General features: G+C 41.6%; 1 protein-coding gene across 1 annotated transcript in view; it reads right to left on the reverse strand.

The window, feature by feature from the left end:
• LOC104839130 (rho GTPase-activating protein 7-like) overlaps positions 1-18,257 on the reverse strand; it is a 43,419-nt gene that overhangs the window by 1,629 nt on the left and 23,533 nt on the right. The window contains 8 exon segments of the mRNA XM_010579251.1: positions 431-650; positions 2,381-2,579; positions 4,020-4,179; positions 4,753-4,970; positions 5,436-6,743; positions 7,939-8,002; positions 9,450-9,531; positions 11,048-11,170. Coding sequence (XP_010577553.1) covers positions 431-650; positions 2,381-2,579; positions 4,020-4,179; positions 4,753-4,970; positions 5,436-6,743; positions 7,939-8,002; positions 9,450-9,531; positions 11,048-11,170 — 2,374 coding nt within the window.

An 18,257-nucleotide genomic window follows, 5' to 3' on the forward strand; every position in this document is an offset into this window, starting at 1 on the left:
ATATCTGCAGGGACTTAAAGCTGCACCTGGGTTTAGGTTGCCAGTGCAAGAGCTACATTTTCAATGGCCAGCACCTCCTCAATGCAAACTGTGGGCCACATGCCGGGTTCCTGGGCAGCTGGACCTGTGGACAACCGCAAAGAATACAGCAGTCGTGAGGGAGGCAGGCTAGCTCACATGCAGACTAGTCAGGAGCGTGACAAGAGGGCCTTACCATTGTTCTCTACACTGGACAGTGAGCTGCTGGATCGTTGCATGCACTGTGGTCAGCTCCTGCTGGACCTGAACAACAGTATTTGAGACAAACCCCAAGACACATACACTATTTCCCCCTTAAAAGCAGACACTGATCCTAGGCCAGCTACAGAAGACATTGTTCCAGCAAAGAACAGTACGGACAGCAGCAATGCCAGCATTAAGATGCTAATACCTCATGGAGGAGGAGGAACTATCCCTTCTCAAGGTGTTGAGGTGAAACAAAGAAGGTGCAAGACAGACAGCAATGTTGGTTGGGGTCATCTGGTTCTCCTCAACAAAAGCAACCACATCTCGTAGAAAGAACAGGAGGATTTTCAGAGCTTCTCGGTTTTCCTTTGGGAGAAGGAGAATAGCAGCCTGGACAGCCTGAAACTGCTGATCCTTTGGCACGTCTGAAAACAGAAAAAAAATGATGAGAATCACATATGACTTGCAGAGGAAGCATCCATCAACAGAATCCCAAGGACATTGAAACTGTAGGTTCATCCATTTTCCTGTGACTCTAGCTCACAACAGACAACACAAAGGCCATTATCACAGTCACATCACTCAAGTACAGTTTTCTCCTGTTGCCTGTCAAGATGCACATTCACACTCAGCGATGCTGGTGCTTGACTTGCAATTCACCTGGAACACCATGCTAATGAACTTATCCTGAACCGGCTCTGGTTACAGTCCAAATAAGGGCTTGTCTCCCCATAAAATATTACTCTGGAATGATACTTTGGAGCAGATAGCTACTTTACTGTCTTTTCCTTTCAGCTTCAGGCATGAAGACAACAGATGCTCTCAGATGATAACTCAATTCAGAGAACAATGTTTTGCCAACAGATTTTAATTCACACTAAAACCCAGTGAGCCTTTGTGCCCAAACAGCTCCTGCAGGAGAGTAGGTATGGTTCATCCTGCCGTGCATCCCCCTATCATGAGTATTTCTCCAATTTACACCACTACAAAGGGTAGAAGATCACTTCTCTTTCCCTTCAAGTAGAAGCACATACGTAGAACACACAAAACGTGCTTCTTGGTGAAAGCAACACATTTCTTACCTCCAAAAGATAGTAATTTAATCTGGGCACTTGCTCAAGTCACATGTGCCAGAAGATCAGTGAGTGGAATTCAGTCATTTGCTGTTTCTGTCCCATAACAAGAGACAGGAGATGGACAGTGGCCAGGTTATAACAAATGGAAGAAAATGGTTCCACATCCATTGGACAGAGGAATTGTGGACCTCCTTACAAAAAAGGATTTGTGGATGCAAAAAGAAAACTTGCTTCAAACAAATAAACAAACCGTTTTCAGAAATATTCCTAAAAGCCTGACAGGTTAAAAAAAAACCCAACCAAACTTTCACAGACGTACACCGTACACAGGACAGCAGCCGCTCACTTACTCGTGTCGATAAAAGTCACATAAAACACACTGAAAACCAGTCCACTCAGAAATCTCATACTTTGACTTTCAAAACTTTTTCTCAAAAGGAAGAAACTTGCCTGTAGCAACGTCATCATAAGCCCCTACAGCAAGCTCCTTCCCCAGCCCAACTGCTTTTTGAAATCGAATTCCTTTACGACAAAGTACTGGAGATGGAACATGTTTAAAACTATATTCAATGCTAGATGTCAGCTTCACGTTTCCTTCTTTTTCAGGTTGAGTCTCAAGGATAGTAACAGTGAGAGCACAGGCAGAAAGTTGCTGGCAAGTTTTACAGCAACTGTGCTTGGGCACCTTAATAAAGAAATGTCATCAATATAACATGACTTTTTGCACAAGGAGCTACTTCATACCATGAACAAGGGAACTAGATTCTTTCTTAATTTTGCATAAGGAAATGACCATTTAAAAACACATTTTAGGAGGGCTGCTATAACATAGGTTATTACACTCATCCTTCAAAGAACAGAAAAGACACAATGTTAGAAAATAGCTGGCCCATAGGATGCAGATGGTGAAGTCCTTAAGTCCAGAGCCACAATGAACTCCTCTCTTCAGAAACATCCTGCCTGTCTTGTCTCCTCTGACTACAAGGGGACATGGCACTAGTTCCAGCCTGGCCAGTGCCTTGTACAGTTGAACATTAAGATATTCAAGGAACTGGAAAACTATAGCTTTTGCTACCTACATTGGTAGATGTGGAGGAACGATTCACAGAGCCTGCTAGTAAATATAGGCTCGGGAAGGTCTCGGAAATACTGCTTCACCATATCTGCCACATCAAATGCTGACTGCCCTTCGTAACATACGTTGTTTGGGCTGGTTTCATTCATTTCTCTTAAAGACAGAATCCTGGATTTAACACCAGATTTTCGGAACAGGCCAACCTGCGGGTATAAGAAAATATTAAAGAAAGACAAAAAAAGGAGCCATCAGGAATCAAATCTCTGACAAATAATTGATCCTTCACTTTCCTTTTGTTGGCTAAGACCTTGTGGTAGTGGGATCTAACACCAAAATATTTTGGTATCATTAGAAGCAGGACAGATATTCCTCCCATGAAGGCAAACCATGAGTGATGCCAACAGAACCAGCTGTGAAAGATATACTAATTTTCATGTTTGTTTGATTGCTTTTTAGTTGATGCAAAGTTACTCTTTTCGACTTTTAAAATCATTACTATTGACATCTGGAAGTTTGTGTGAGCAGGCTATGTTCACACATTAGAACTGCAAGTTGCTAATACACCAACATGTGTTCATCCAAAAGCAGATGTACATCAATGCCCATATTGGAGCAAAGAAACTCAGACTGTGAGATCCACATGGTTCAGGTTTAACATCCGTCATGTCTGACACATCTAATACATCTGCAGGTTGGCAAAGGGCAACTGCCATTCTGAGGGAAATTATGATTTTATTTTTAATGTGAATGTCAATCAAGCTTCAGACAAAACCTAGATTTAGAAGTTGCCCATGAACTCAACCTCAACAAAGCTTCTGCTGAAAGTTTCACTGTGTGACACTGAGAGAGTATTTACATTCATCAGTTTATTTGTATTAACTGAATAGATACCACAACCTCAAAATGAAACACACTGTCTTCAGAAGAAACTGACTGCTCACACTCAAGTATGTGCCACCAAACTGCATTGTAACTTCACAGGACACACACATTTTTGTACTGCAGCATGACATTACACACCTATACAATTGAAAAGCACAGAAAAAAAAAGTCCTTTCTTTAACATGTCTTATGTCACAGGGTCTCCCATGTCTGCAACTATCCTACAGAAATAGCATATGCAACACACACTTTCATTGCCATGCACACATCTCCACTTAGTGGATAAATACAGATTTGAGCTCCAGAAAAAGATGTTACAGGAACTGCTCTAATATGTTTTACCTCTGCTTAGTGGCACATTTCAGCTGAAACAAGATTAATTATCACATTAGCTCTGACACTTAGCAGCAACCACAGAACAGAGGGAATAACGACATTGTGTGGTAGATTTACTTCCTAAGGGAGCAGAGACATGCTACCTCACCAGGAGAAGACAGCTTGACTGCCTGCATCAAGAGAACTGACTGCAGATGCTTTCAGTGAAGCAAGGCACAAAAATACAACACAGGATGAAAGATATTCCCGGAAGGAAACAGCATTGGCATTTCCTTGCAGGCCACCTGCTCAGACCTACACCCTTCTGCCTATTCAGAGCCTTAGGAGGCAAGAGAGTCCCTCACAAAAGCTGGAAGCAGAGACTGGTTCCCTGGAGCAGATCTGTTTATAGAACAGAGCTGCTCTGGGCTGCCTCAAGTTCATACCTGGTCAAGAAAGTGGCTTCTTAAATAGTCCAGTGCTTGCAGTATGCCATTAGGCAGTGGGTGGCTTGTTCGCTGAACATTCAGAAGTAAAGGAACCCCAAACACATTTTTGTCCTTGTAGTCAGAGGCTTTTATTTTTTTAATGAACTTTGGTATAGTCCTGAAAACAAAAACCAGTGCATGCAACTTAGTAGCTCTCCAGCACAGTTCCACCTGCTACTTTAGTTACAGGCATGGGAAAGGATTTAGTTATACTTGCCACAACCCCAAATTCTGCCGCATACCTGTACACATAGCATCATAAGATAGAGAGAAAATCATTAAGGTGCTAAACTGATACTTCTAAGTCCTCTGAGTGACTGACTTTTTGTCATTGTTTTAGTTCAAACAGGGACTTGATGCTGAAGAGATGGATTCTCAGCCCAGCCAGCTCTCCCCTCAGGTCCTGCAATCTCTGTGAAGGACCTCTGACAAAGCCCTGCAAATGGGCAAATTCAGAGAGAAACTATAACGTGCTTTAATATCAGTAACATGACCACCAGTGAGGAGCAAAAGTGCAGTCCATAGCAGAGGAAATCCTGGAGCCATTGAAATAACTGTGAAACTGCCAGTGATTTAACAGGATGAAATTCCTCATCTTGGACAGGTGTAATCTAGGCAGACAAGGAAATTCCCCTGCTTACATCAAATCCTCTCTCTCCAACACAGGTTGCTTTAATATTAGACAACTTACCAGTTCCAGCCCTGCTTACTGGAAGGGGAATATCTGTCCATTAAAGCAGTGAGTTTCAACAAAGCCAGCTTTTGTGTCCGGGCTAGCTGGGCAGCTGACTGGCTATCAGTCTGGATGGAATGGCTTTCCAAGTTCACACTCTCTTCCACAGACCAGTGTTGCTTCCCATGCCTATGGGATAAATATCGTTTAAGCTTAGGAGTATTTCCATTGTCCCTGTTAGTCTTCTGTCTGCATCTGTGAAGCACCTAAGACTCTAAATGACCTGCAGTTCCTGAACACCATATGGTTAGTTGCATTTAAACAAGGTACTTCTCATCCAGGAGGCACTCTGGCAATATAAAATAATTCAGTAAGAAATACAGCAAGCTAGCCATAAAGTCTGATTCCAAATGTCTAAGTGCTCATGCAGATCATGAGCACCCTACTTTCAACAGAGGTCAGAGCAGATGTAGATACCAGAATGCCTACAGACCAGCAATACCTGGCACCAGCACTGCAGATCCTGCTACCCAGAACAGACTTACTTAAGGATACTTTGTTCTGGAAAAGCAATTACATTTTGAGTGGAGAGAATCAATGGGGAAAGGTTCCCAAGGGGCAGTCAACTAGGGAAGCCCAAGGATGGCTGACCTGTTGATCTTCTTAGAGTCTGTCACATATGCCAGGTCTGCAGAACTGATCTCCTTGCCCAGTTCACAGCTGCTCTCTCCCTCAGTGGTTGCGAGGTCTGCTCTCTTATCTTCTGAGCCCTCTGTTTCAAGACAGATTTCCTTAGGTGAGGATGGATACAAAGAGGTCAAGTCACTGGCAAAGTCCAAATCTCCATCATCAGAGAACTTCTTTGTCCACTGATCAACCAACTTTTTGAGACCGTTGACATCTTCTATGACGTTGTTCAGTTCTGAAAAAACATCATCATCACCAACTTGTGCTGCCTCCAAATTATCAAGTTCAATACTGGGCATGTTGTCATATACACTTAGTCTGTTATCTGTGCATGAAAGGGGATTCCTGGGGGCTTTGGAGTCCTTGGAACTGCTTCTGCTCTGGCTCCTCCTGCACCCATGAAAACTCCCAGTTCTCCAGTTGATGGAAGAGTTGTCTACTGGAGACAGGGAGCTGTTTGTAAGTGCTTTGGGGAAAGTGCCAGGTTTATGGCCTTGTGGTATTTGAAACATCTGGTTCATTTGTAATGTCATGTCATTTTTTAGGTTTTGCTGAGATAGATCATCCCACAGCAAGAGCTTGCTAGAATCCAAGTCCTCTGCATACACCCCCCTTCCTTCACAGTGGCTTTGTGGTTTTATAACAGGACTTGGAGTGCTCACTGTGCTGCTATTTTCAGACTGATTGCTGCTATTGCAACTCTGGGGAGAAAAGGAAGAATTGTTCTTTGTTTGGATGCTAGAGAGGTCAGAAATATTTACACAGTTCAGCATCTTCATCTTTTCTTCATTAAGTCCTTCTAGAAGAACAGGTTCACTTATTATGGGTTTGGCCTTTGACTGACCACTCCTTAAGTTGCAGCTCCTTAAGTGCAACTTCTCCATTTTCTTTAAAAGGCTCTTCCTCTTTTTATATGGTGACTTATCCAAAAGCTTCTCTTCACTGGTGATATTTAAAAATTCACCGCAGGGAGGAGAACAACTAAATGTAGAGTCCAGTGAAGCCACCTTAATTGAAGAACATCTTGAGGAACTCGTGCTGGTTTCCACATCTTCAAAAGGTTTTGGGAAGCTAACAATGTCACTGTCACCACTGCTAGCACTGTGAATTGAGGACACATCATGTTTCTCGCCATGATCCAGAAAGATAGCATCCTCGTTGATGATGCTCTTCAGCATTGGACTGCCTGGGACTGATGCACTAGCACCTTCCTCTCCTGGAAAACCTTCTAGGCTCTCGATACGAGACCATCTCTGACTGCACCTCTCATAAGCCCATTTGTTACTTATGGCACAAGGTTCATCATCTTCAGAGTCATCACTCTTAGAAGGAAAAAAAAAAAAGTACAGTTCAAGGGCAAAGTTTGGCAAACTTTAAATTATGAAAAAATGTAACAAAAAAGGAGACTTAAATTTTCTACCTTCCTCCAAAACCCCCAAGACCAACAAATGGAAATGTAACCATTCAGTTACTGATGGTCTGCCCTGAGCTCTGTTCTGTTTGTTGAAAAACAAGCTGACAAATTACTCCCAAGCATGCTGACAAATCTGGTAAGTTTACCATAGGAAAAGATGATAGATTTGATCTGAGGATGAAAAATTCTGGTTTGCAGCAAATCCAAAGGTTCTGAAAGATAATTGTATTGGTTTTACATGGCCTTTCCTAAAGCCAAACAAATCAAACATTCTTTCATGCTTCCGTGACCAAAATTCATCCATTTTCAGGTAAAGAAGTATTTGGCTGTGGGACTGGCAGCATCAATATCTGGTGTACCCTCCTGGAGACCTCAGCCTCACCACCCATTTGCCCCAGGTGCTCCACTTGCTGTACTGTCTCCATGCCAAGTGAGTGCCTGGCCAGCAAACTGTTAGAGAGACGGAAATGACCTTTCCAAAAAAGTAGACATTTTTCCAAAAGACGACATTATTTTTTGGCTAGTCCTGCAGTTAATCCATGGTACCTAAGAGGCTTTACAATCCTGATGTTAACTAGCCAAGATGTGGCTATAACTCTGTGTCAGCTACTGTACTTTTTTGCAGGAGAGGACAAAGCTATCACAGCTAAAACCTATCCAGCTTCTATTGGCTGGACATTTGACATTAGCTGACACTATTTGGATTGTCCATTTTAATTTTTTATCCTTCGTTTAGTCAGTAAGAGTGAAATTTCACTTTCAGGCCTTAAATAAGATGTGAAACTACTTAGGAAAGACACGCTGAGGTGGGGCCTTGGTGCAACAATTGGACAGTTAAGTGTGTCAAATTATTTTTAAAAACCGTTTCAAAACCCATCCCTAACCTACCATACAAAGTTACAAAATGAACATTACATAATTTCAATCTCCATCGCTATGTTTTTCAGCAGAAAATGCAAATGGAAGAGCTTTACAGGATGGAAGAGAATAGAAAGAAAAGTTCAGAAATTGCTAATCCCTCATACACCTTTTAAAAATAGGGTTTTGATATAATAGCTAAGCACATTTTTAATGAGAAAATTAACTATATTTTACAAACTTACCCGTTTCCTCTGACGGCTTATTTCCACTTTCATTGATGCACACTTGTTCAATGTGTTCAACCGTCTAGGGTATAAGAAAAAAGACAGAAGTTTTAAATTTAAACTATTTTATTTCTTGTTAACAAACATGCACCAAATTAGTTGTGAACTTCTACCATGGAGTCTTCATTATTGGTATCAAAGACTGACATTCTGTTAGAGGTTCTCCATACATTTTGCCAAAACCAGCGCCAACTAACAACCCCATGATGTTCACAATTCCAGTTCTGCCATCTTAAAATTAGAGAAGAGGACCATAATTAATCAGTTGATTTAAAATCATATGATGAGCTTTAACGATTGTGAAAAACTGTACATTGATGTAAGATTTTGCAAATGAAAGAAACCCTAAGTGGCTTTCTTAAAAGAATAAAAAAAAAAAAACATAAAAGACATTACCCTGTATCCTTAGGACTTTATTATCTACCATTTTAATTAAAACTTGCGGAATCAATAAGGCTCAAAACTCGTCAGTCACTTTTAACTGTCAAACAAATATGTGGTATCAATGGGGAGGCACATTGACAGCCTTCAAGGAACACTCAGGATAGAAGTCATATCAAGAAACAAAATATATACAAAGTTCTCTAATACCTGCTGTGCATTAGAGATGTATATGCAAACAACTCCTGTTGGTGCTCCTGTTACAAGCAGAATTTGAATTCAGGTGACCTAACAATACAGAAAAGGACCAAACCACTTTGCCAGAAGAGGAACTTTCCAGTCCCTTAAGAGTTAGACGTTCTTATTGCGTCCCTCAGATCGGACGAGCAGTGTAGCATGGATAGTCCGGAGTTCACTTCAGCTGCTAAACATTCTCATAATGAGAAGGCTTCAATAGCTGCAGTAAGTAGTTAAGTAGAATGCCTCTACGCTATCCTTGCACTCTTACATGGGGAAAAGTCCAAAGAGCAATGAGTTTGACTTTGTACCTACGATGCAATTTCACTTGTGTGCTGTGAACAGCTGTGGCAAAACTATAATTTCAAATCAATACCTTTGCTTCTCACTCAAAAAAATATTCAGGAGAACAAAACAGAAAACGTATCTCTTGTGCAGATTGGTTTTGCTGTTTATCTCCTGGAACAGCTCTGGGGAAGATCACTAGTCGGAGGAAATCCCTGCACTCTGTAATATGCAATTCTGAAGAGCAAACTGTCATGCTACCATATGCTTGCAGGGAACTGATTATTCTTTCTCAGCCTGCAGACATTTCACATTACAGAAAAGACAGATTTGATGCTTAGTGTAACGTCACTGAGACCTTGGCTGAAGAAGACATGCTTACTTTACCTTTTAAATTCTTAAAACAACCAACTTCAGTGGTACTAAAGTATGTGCTTAAGTGATTTCCTTAAGTCACAGCATTGGTGACTTTGTTAGTCTCTGACAAAAACTAAGGCATGAAAAGATGAATGACAAATAACTATGGAGCCTGGAGGTATTAAAGATGATACATAATAAATGTTTACCTGAATAGTGATTCAATCGCATCTCCATCTAAAAATTCATGATCTTTCCTTACAGTTTTTACATCAATAGGAAACTGCATATCTGTAAAGAAAGAAGCTGAATCTGAAATCTGAGTTATAATTGCAAAGACTTCGAATTTTGCAACATATTTATCATAGGTAAAATAAATCTAAATCTATTTCTACAACTACATCATCACACAAATGTCCTTCAAGTAAGTGAGGATCAGTTCCTTAGATCAAGTGGCAGAATAAATGTAGGTATCTGCTTGCTGTTATTAGTTACAGGTAGACAAGCATTTGCTGCATTTGGGGAGCTTGCAGTGGCTAAGTACTATAGCCAAGAAATGCAAAATTAAAGTTTTGCTTTGGTTAGGTTCTCTCCACCTTCTGCCTTCAAGTACAGTATAAAACTAGGAGTATTTTACGTAAGCTTTTGCTGAAGGTAAGGTACTATGCAGCACACAACATATGGTCTTTGAGGTGTAGGGAGCGTGACACATCATGCTGCGCTTGAAGCCAATCGACACACCAGCTGAAGAGTTCAACGTTTCAGCTTTAGAGATTTAGCCTTGCAGGTGAGGAAACCAGTGAGACCTATCAGTATTTTCTTGGCTTACTTTTTAAGCTTAATTTACCTAGTCAAGACACTGCATAAACAGCATGGTAATTCTTCCAGAAGCATGATAATGTACATTTCCAACAAACTGTAAGATTGACAGCTTATATAATAAAATCTACTGTAGTCAAACAGGAAGCATTTCCATGAGACATCATGTTTCATAGTATACAGCTTTCAAATTTGGCTCTATTGCTTGACTTCCAATTTTTAATTTTGCAATGAACAGGGGAGGTGGAAATGAGAGCAGGCAGAAGTTACTGTTAGTTCTTTTAACTGTAGTTCTTTGATAAAATCTCTCTTAAAAATAGACTAACTTTTGTTACATTCAATGTTTGTAACAATAAACATATTTTAAAGAAGAACAGTTTTAAGGTATAAGCACAAATGTTGTCTGAAAATTATACAAGTTCTCAACAAATACGTATCTCCCCCCCCAGCTAATAAGCACTCTTTGTGGCTTTAACAACATGAAAACATGCTGAAATTGCACTGTTTGACTAGCTGGCTGCTTCTGAATATATGTTTTAAAAACTTATGATTGCAAGATGATTTTTCCAACACTCTTTTTCAAAACACCAATAAAACAATCTTGCTCAAGAGCACAGGCTGGAGGGCCTTAGATGAGTTTTGGTTGCAACCAGTGAGTCAGAAAAAAACCCCAACACTCCAAGGAAAAGAGCCTGAGAAAATTATAAGCAACTAAAAATCGCAAAAGCAGAAAATTGACTGAGTTACAGTCTAACAATAACCAGGAAAGATTTGGTCCTTTACAGAATTCTACTGAGTCCATGCTAACCTAATTATGATGTCACTTCTGCAAGAACACGCTCCATCTTAGTATTTTTCTACAGGTTTGCATGAAGATATTACAGAATTTGGAAGTGCTTCCATCAAAAGTGTCGGGTTCTCAAATATTTATGTAAACAATTCTACTTGAATTCAGTGTCAGCTGCTTGACAAGTCTTTGGGATCATACCTTCAAATAGCTGAGCATACTGGGGAAAACCGGCAGCTCTCAGCCAGTCACAGGCTTCTCTGGCTTCAATTTCTGCAATGAGAACATAAAATTGTTCACTTACAGCACTCACAAGCGTTGGTGCTTTCACAATATAAGCAAGCTAATTTTATCTGGTGGATTCTCAGAGGATCTTGTATATGAATGTTTTGTTGATATATTACTAAAAAGAAAGAAATTCTTGTATCCAATGCACTTACGCGTACGTAGCTCTGGAGTAGTCATTCCAACATAGGTTAGACAGCAAACATACGAGAGTCTAGATATAAGCACATACTTGAGATGTCATACATCGGTGTACACCAACTACCCCTGAGATTTGGACAGTGAAGCATCTGTTATATGTCGAAATAAGTCACCAGAAAAGGGTATATGATACACATGTCTATGCCTTTGCACAGCAAAGCCCATTCATGCATTCCAGTTCTGAGAGATGGTGATAAGACACAAACAAATCCTATAAATAAACTTAAAATGCTATCACGACATTAGTAACACTGGACACGGCCTAAGCATTCCCAGAACAAGAGTTCTCAGGAGTACCTGTTGCTAGGGTCTATCAATATTTATTTCCTTGCCAACTACCCACGCAACTTGGCAGTCACTTCAGCACAGCAGATGTCAAGAATTAACTGGTCATTTTGTGACAATTCATAAAGCCCTATGGCCAATATTGTAACATTCCCATAGGAGCAAGAGCAGAATATAACTTCACAGAATCACAGAACACTCACCAGATTCCTTATAAACATGTTTAGCGTGAGTACATCCCAGCAGGCTCTAAACTCTGAAATACTAGTAATTACTGGGTCTATTGAAGAGGAGAGGATTGCCATACTAAACATTTTGTATGTCTGCATGTACTCCAGCACATGTTAACACATACACCAACCAAAAGGCAAAGACTCCTTTGAAAGAAACGTTTTTAAACTACCTTAAAATGAAGCATGCTCAGTAGAGAGAAATGTTTTTAAAGCACCTTAAAATGTAGCTAGGCTGGAGGAACAGACCTGTTTCTTAAAACTATTTTCTTTACACATACACTCAAAGATTAGGATTCCAAGGCACTTCACATATATACTATTCAAATTCACCGGTTGCTTTGCTCTAACTTCTCAGTTGTAAGTCATCAGTGCAACAGACTGAAGAAACTCATCAAAAATCTTACAGAACTTCCATGATTTTATTATTCTTCTGCTAAACTTTAAATTATTTCCATTATCACTTGATTAATTTGGACAATGCCATCCATAACAAATGCTTTCCTGCACAAAACTCTGTGGCTTTTTCATCTGAGAATAAAGCGATACCACAGGATGATAAGGATACTTCTACATAAAACAGATGCATGACTCTTTTTTTTTTTTTCAAACTGCAGAACAGAAACTAATTTCTTCCACAATAGCCTGTATACACTATGCCTACATTTATTACTATACTTAGTGCCACAATTTATCATAATCTTTATCATAACACAGCATTTACTGAATACCAAGACAGGGGACTGATAAAACACAAGCATTGTACTCACAGAGCAAAACAGGAATGAAAAAAATCTGTAGAAAAGAGCCAGGAGGATGACCGGTCTAACACTAAAAGTCTTCACAAAGACAAAGTGATTTTCACTTAGAAAAACGCAATAGACTTATTCAACCAGCTCAGCTGTGGAGAAACTATAGCTGTCCTCATTCCAGACCTCACTTCAAACTAGCCAACTTGAGCCTGTGCACAGCTTCCCTGAGCTCAGGCAGGAGAGTGACTGTGTAGGGGTTGAAGCTTCCCCAGTTCCCAACACATTAAAAGTACAACTTTATTTTTAGAGCTAACCAAGCCATGAACAGTGATGCAAATAAGAACAAGCTAGAAAATATTTTGCAACTAGTGATAACATTTTCAGTGTATATGACTGAAAAATACAATGGCATAGAGGTGTTTCTTCCATAAGACAAGAACAGGAGCTGGGGGAATTTTCTTTGCTGATGTAAATCTTCAGGCCTTTTAACATACCTTTGCACAGTCCCGTGCTGCAATGCCACTGCTGTACTAGGAGACAACACATGAAGCACTAATAAGTTCTTGGCCTGCATGTCTACAATTATTTGCCATTAGATTTGCTGCAATTATTTCACTGCTAAAATAACTACCAAAAGGGTCCTACTGATACCTCTCTATTTCAGGGATGTCTACACTGCCTCCTCTCAATCCTACTGGAAATTGAAATCATGCAGGGATAATGGATGATCAGGAATTTTTCTCTGATGAAAGGAAATTCCCAGATGAGCCTGTATTACTATTATAATGACTAATATGAGAGGAGGAAATAAAAAGGAAATAAGAAATAATAGCTCAAAAGGAAATAACTGCTCTCCATAGGGCTGCACTCAGTGCTGACGTTCAAGACTGCTTGGCTTTTATGGCATGTGCAGCCTGAAGGACAAGTGAAAACTCGTTAGGTAGTAGTGGCAGAATACAGATGAAGCACCCCAGCAGAGCTCTCCGTCAGGGACCCCGGAGAGTTCTCAAGCTCTGGGAACAAAAGTCACAGAGACGTAAAAGAAGAGCAATAATCATGAGTAGCATTAATGGCTAACACTAACATACCCACCTGGGGCAGCAACTGTTATAAACGTGCAACAGATACTTATAAATCCTGCCCTAATGGAGGTGCTAAAGTAACGATCACAGTCCTGGCAACTTGCATGATGCTTTAAGGCACGCATTTAAAAGCTGCCAAAGCTCAGTTTCCTATGTAAGATTCCTTCATAAAAAGCAGACGCAATCTTCTTGAAGACTCTTTGGGGCTATTGAAAGGATACAAATCTGTACAAATAGTACAGATGAGCCATTTGTGCAGAAGACCCATTCCTACCTTCTGATCCTAGCTTGGCCTCACAGACTGTCTACTCTGCCTCGCCGTGCAATGATGACATGTACCATCCCAGCCAGCCTCACTGACTGGTTAGAATTTGCTTTCCCATTTCTATAGTCATGGAGTCACTACAAAAGAATCTTCCAGGTTTACTGACCAACTTTTAAAATAGATGTACTAATAAACACAAGCTGATAGCAATTGCTTAGTTCTTCCTGATGTTAGAATAGCTGCTCAGATGCTTGTTGGGCAGAACTTAGCTCTTGCTGAATAGAAACTGGAACTGGTGGAGTCTTCAGAAAGCCGGCATGGAGCAGCACCCCCAAATACTATTGCAATTGCAACATATCTGCCTGTGAGTAGATGTCATACAAGAGGATGACAATTTTTTAACAGATGTTTTGGGTGCTATCTGCACAACTGAAATAGCAGAGCAACCCAAACATGTCACCTCCTTCTCACGAACTGATTTCATAATTAAGCAGATGGAAAAAAAAAATTCCTCCAAAGCTTAATATTCTACCTTAGATTAGAGGCTGCCAGCAAAATTTCCATGCCAAGCCAGCAGTCTCCCCATGGGCTATGGGTGATAGGCTACTACCAGATGTTTATGAGGAACAATATGCAAGGACATGACCTGTGACATCCTTTGGCTATACTATGTCACACAGGTCCATTCTATGCTGAAGATGATTCAGTCCAGTCCCACTGATAACAGCATTCAAAATGATGGCTGTGCCTCAGCCTGCCTGTCCCAGTGACCCCCAGCAGCCCTCCACGGCTGCTGCCCCTTTTTCTCCACTGCGGAGCCATTCTGTGCTCCACGGCCTCCTTCTCTCTGGAGCCCCAGTACCCACATCAGCTTGGCTGACACCTCCTCTCCTTCATCCACTTGGGCTGAAGACCTGAAAAACTGCGTTCCCCCATCTGAGCACTATCCTGTCTGCAGACTAGAGAGCAAACCCCGACTCATCAGGTACTTAGAAACCAGATGCTATGACATGTATTAAATTCCTATCTGAATGAACACCAGTGTTAACAGGAATGCTTGCATACTTAGTTTAAGCAATAGTGAAAAGACAGCTGTGCTGAGATTTAGGCATTCTCTCTGAGATGTTTTCCTCACAAGAAGCAGCACTTCCCTAACAACAAGGGAGAGGCAGCAACTGAAACAATGAGAAGCTGTATATGAAACAGACCAGTCTTACGACACGACGATCACAAACTTCAACTAAAGAAGAAAGGGTGCCAAATTGTACTTCAATTTTTTTTAAAATACTCGCTCTAAATAAAATGGGAGCATACCAATTTCTGTTCGAAAGAACAATGAACCTTCTTCTCAGGATGCAGCATGACTTCTCAGTTGCACCGATCTGCTGCCAAAGCAGCAGTCCTGTTTCTTTGCTCTCCCCCGACTGCACTGCACGCTCCTCGCTGCTAAGCCTGTAAGAGCAGGCCTGGCCAGCCAAACCAGCAGGAAACAATTCACTTTTTTTGGCAAGATCAGATTTGTGATGTGTTAGCTTTCTGCATCGGCTACCACACGTTCTGACGAGCACCAGTGACAAGACGAGGGCGGTGGTGGGCACGGGCAGGAAGGGTCAGGGGCACATGGAGCTGCCCACGGGGGGCCAGCAGCCCTTAGGGCAGCTCAGCGTAGCATGAAACCTTAGTCTACATGTATCGTTTCTCACAGAGGTGTCTCATTGTAGCTCTCCTATCTCAGAGTAATTTTTTTGCATATTTTTAAAAACCACGGTAGATGCATGACTTTTACTTCTATCTTCATCCAAAAGAGTTTTCCAGTTTTGACAGGTAAGAATCACACGGTGATCAGGTCTTAATTAATTAAAGGGATTTGTCTTGAAGTCTGAACATCTTCCAAAACCATGCCAGTGAGCAAACAGTTTGAGAGGTTTTCTTGCTGTTTGCAGCACCTCTACAGTAGTTACTCCAGGACCGTACTTGTCCCCTTTTCTGTAGTACGCAAGTGCAGTGCTTGCAAAAAGGAACAGATTTTCTCAACACGCCCAGCCAGGAGGCACCCACATGGCCGTTCTTTCCCAATCTCTGTCATTATATAGGAAGACTTTTTTTCTCCACATGGCAGTAATCCTACTACAACAGCAACAGACAAGCAGACACCCAGAGCCCCCGCCTCAAAACCTGCTGGATTTGGCACAGCACAGACAACTGTTCCAGCACAGCAAGATGCTGCTGCCTCCTCTTGTCACCAACAATCCCAAACTATCGTCCCCCTCAGCCTCCTCCAGAACAAGCACTGGACATGCTTGGCAGCCACATGTCAAACTCTGCAATGCATTTTTCCCATAGCTCACGAGCCATCGGCTGTGAGCTGGCAGGTCCTTTACGCAGTGACTTAGATCCTGTCATTATTGGTTGTGTTGGCAGTGGTGGAAGCACCAAGGCTTTTTCAGGGTCCACTTGATGATAAAATTATGAGTTTCCCATTGCATCTTTCTGGTCTGTGTATCTTCCCTGAGGCTATAAAAATTTGTATTACTTCCCTATGACAGCTGCTAATAAGGTATTTCATTTTATACACACATGCATTTGCTGTGCTAGAATTATGATTTCCTGAGGATGTTCAGAACTGCATTATACCTGTGACAGGATTTTCAAGAACTGTTTTTTCTTAAGTTATCTCCTCTTACTTAGAGAGGGAACCTGAACATGTTGTCTACTCAAGGTTGAAGGCTCAAATGCCATGCTTTCAAAGCAGGGTGTTTGCACTGACCAGGGTAAGCAGTCGGGGACTTGTAAAACTGTCAAACTCTCCAAAAGCTGAGGTGGATCATAAAAAGTGGAAATGTTTATTCTGTTGTCCCTTGTGCAATGCAAAATAGTAAAAGCCTAATTATACTTTGTTAACCCACTCGAGGTAGAGGGGAAAAGAATGGATTATTGCTTGGAATTTTGCCAAGATAATTTAGGCTCCATGCAGATAGTGAATATAAATGCCTGGAAAATGAAAAGGCCAAGATATTTGTCCTTTCATTCCTACTTTACTATCATGCTGGTGTTTTGGAACTGCAGCCAACTCTTCGGTTATCACAGCTGGGAACTGCAACGTATCCCAGTATTTTGTGGCAACCTTAATTGCATCTTTATCCAGCTCCTTGGCATCAGCTTCCCAAGCTGATTACTAGGACTCCCATGCTGACATTAGGATCTTTACTCAGGTTCTTGTCATTAGCCTCCCATGTCAGTTACCGGGACCTAGACAAGTTTAAAGGCATTTTCTTTGCAGATCACATTAACTGGCTTGTCAGTGTTGGACAATCTTTTAATTGCTTCCACATAAGTTACAGAAGGTAGTGTTTGCTCAACAAGAATTTCACAGGGCTCAAGGGAATTAGGTATCTAATTCACATCGACTTTAGGAGAAATGAGAGTGTTAACTCTCTAATTTCCAAATCCACACTTGAAAATTCTTATCCAAGTAAATGGGGCAAGAGACAGGGGATTTAGCTCCCTGCAGTCTAATCCCAGATATGCTGCTTCTCCATGCTTTGGTCCTCCTGGCTGTAAAACAGGAACAGATACAACATTTCTCTGAACGCAGAAGCTCCTTATGGCTGGGTTTTCTTACAGGACCCTTGTACATGACTGAGAAATATTGATGTAAAATTCCTAGGAGGAGCTGTAACAGGAAGGGTAACTGCTTGCTTCCAATAGAGCCAATATCAATAAACCTATAGCACAGAAGTAACAAAAACCAAAACAAGCATATTCTCTGTGCTCTTTCATCATGTAGCACTAAGTTTTCCTTAGTTCTACAAAATGCCAATACTACTGCAGTGTGTGACATGGGTTCAACCTACACGTTAGGAACTACTTACCCACCAGAGGCTGGCCAGAATGTGATTATATTAAAAACAAAGGTAGTTTATCAGCCCTGCTGTGGGTATGCTGCGCTGAGCCTGCCTACAGCTGCCGAGTCCAGGTCAATGGACAGCCTTTTACGTGGTCAATATTTGTTGCCATTCAAAGACACGCAGCAAAGTCAGAAAACCTGCTGCGTGGCTCCTAAATGCATCCAACTACAAAGCAGAAGCGGCAGCTGGAAGAGCACGCTCTGCAGTACGGCCACACTAACAAAGCAGCAGCACTGGAGAGGAACGGCGGGTCTCTGCAGCACCCACCTGAGCTCTCCCCCGGGATGTCAGCCCCCCCACCACAGCCGCCTGAGCCCACGCCGCGGGCCTCTCCTCTCAGCTACCCGACCGGCCCTCAGCGGCCGGACCCTGCGGGCCAGCGCACGGCTTCCCGCCGCCCCCC

Source organism: Haliaeetus leucocephalus, unplaced genomic scaffold (assembly GCF_000737465.1).
Source record: "Haliaeetus leucocephalus isolate CR32 unplaced genomic scaffold, Haliaeetus_leucocephalus-4.0 Scaffold656, whole genome shotgun sequence".
NCBI classification, from domain to species: domain Eukaryota; kingdom Metazoa; phylum Chordata; class Aves; order Accipitriformes; family Accipitridae; genus Haliaeetus; species Haliaeetus leucocephalus.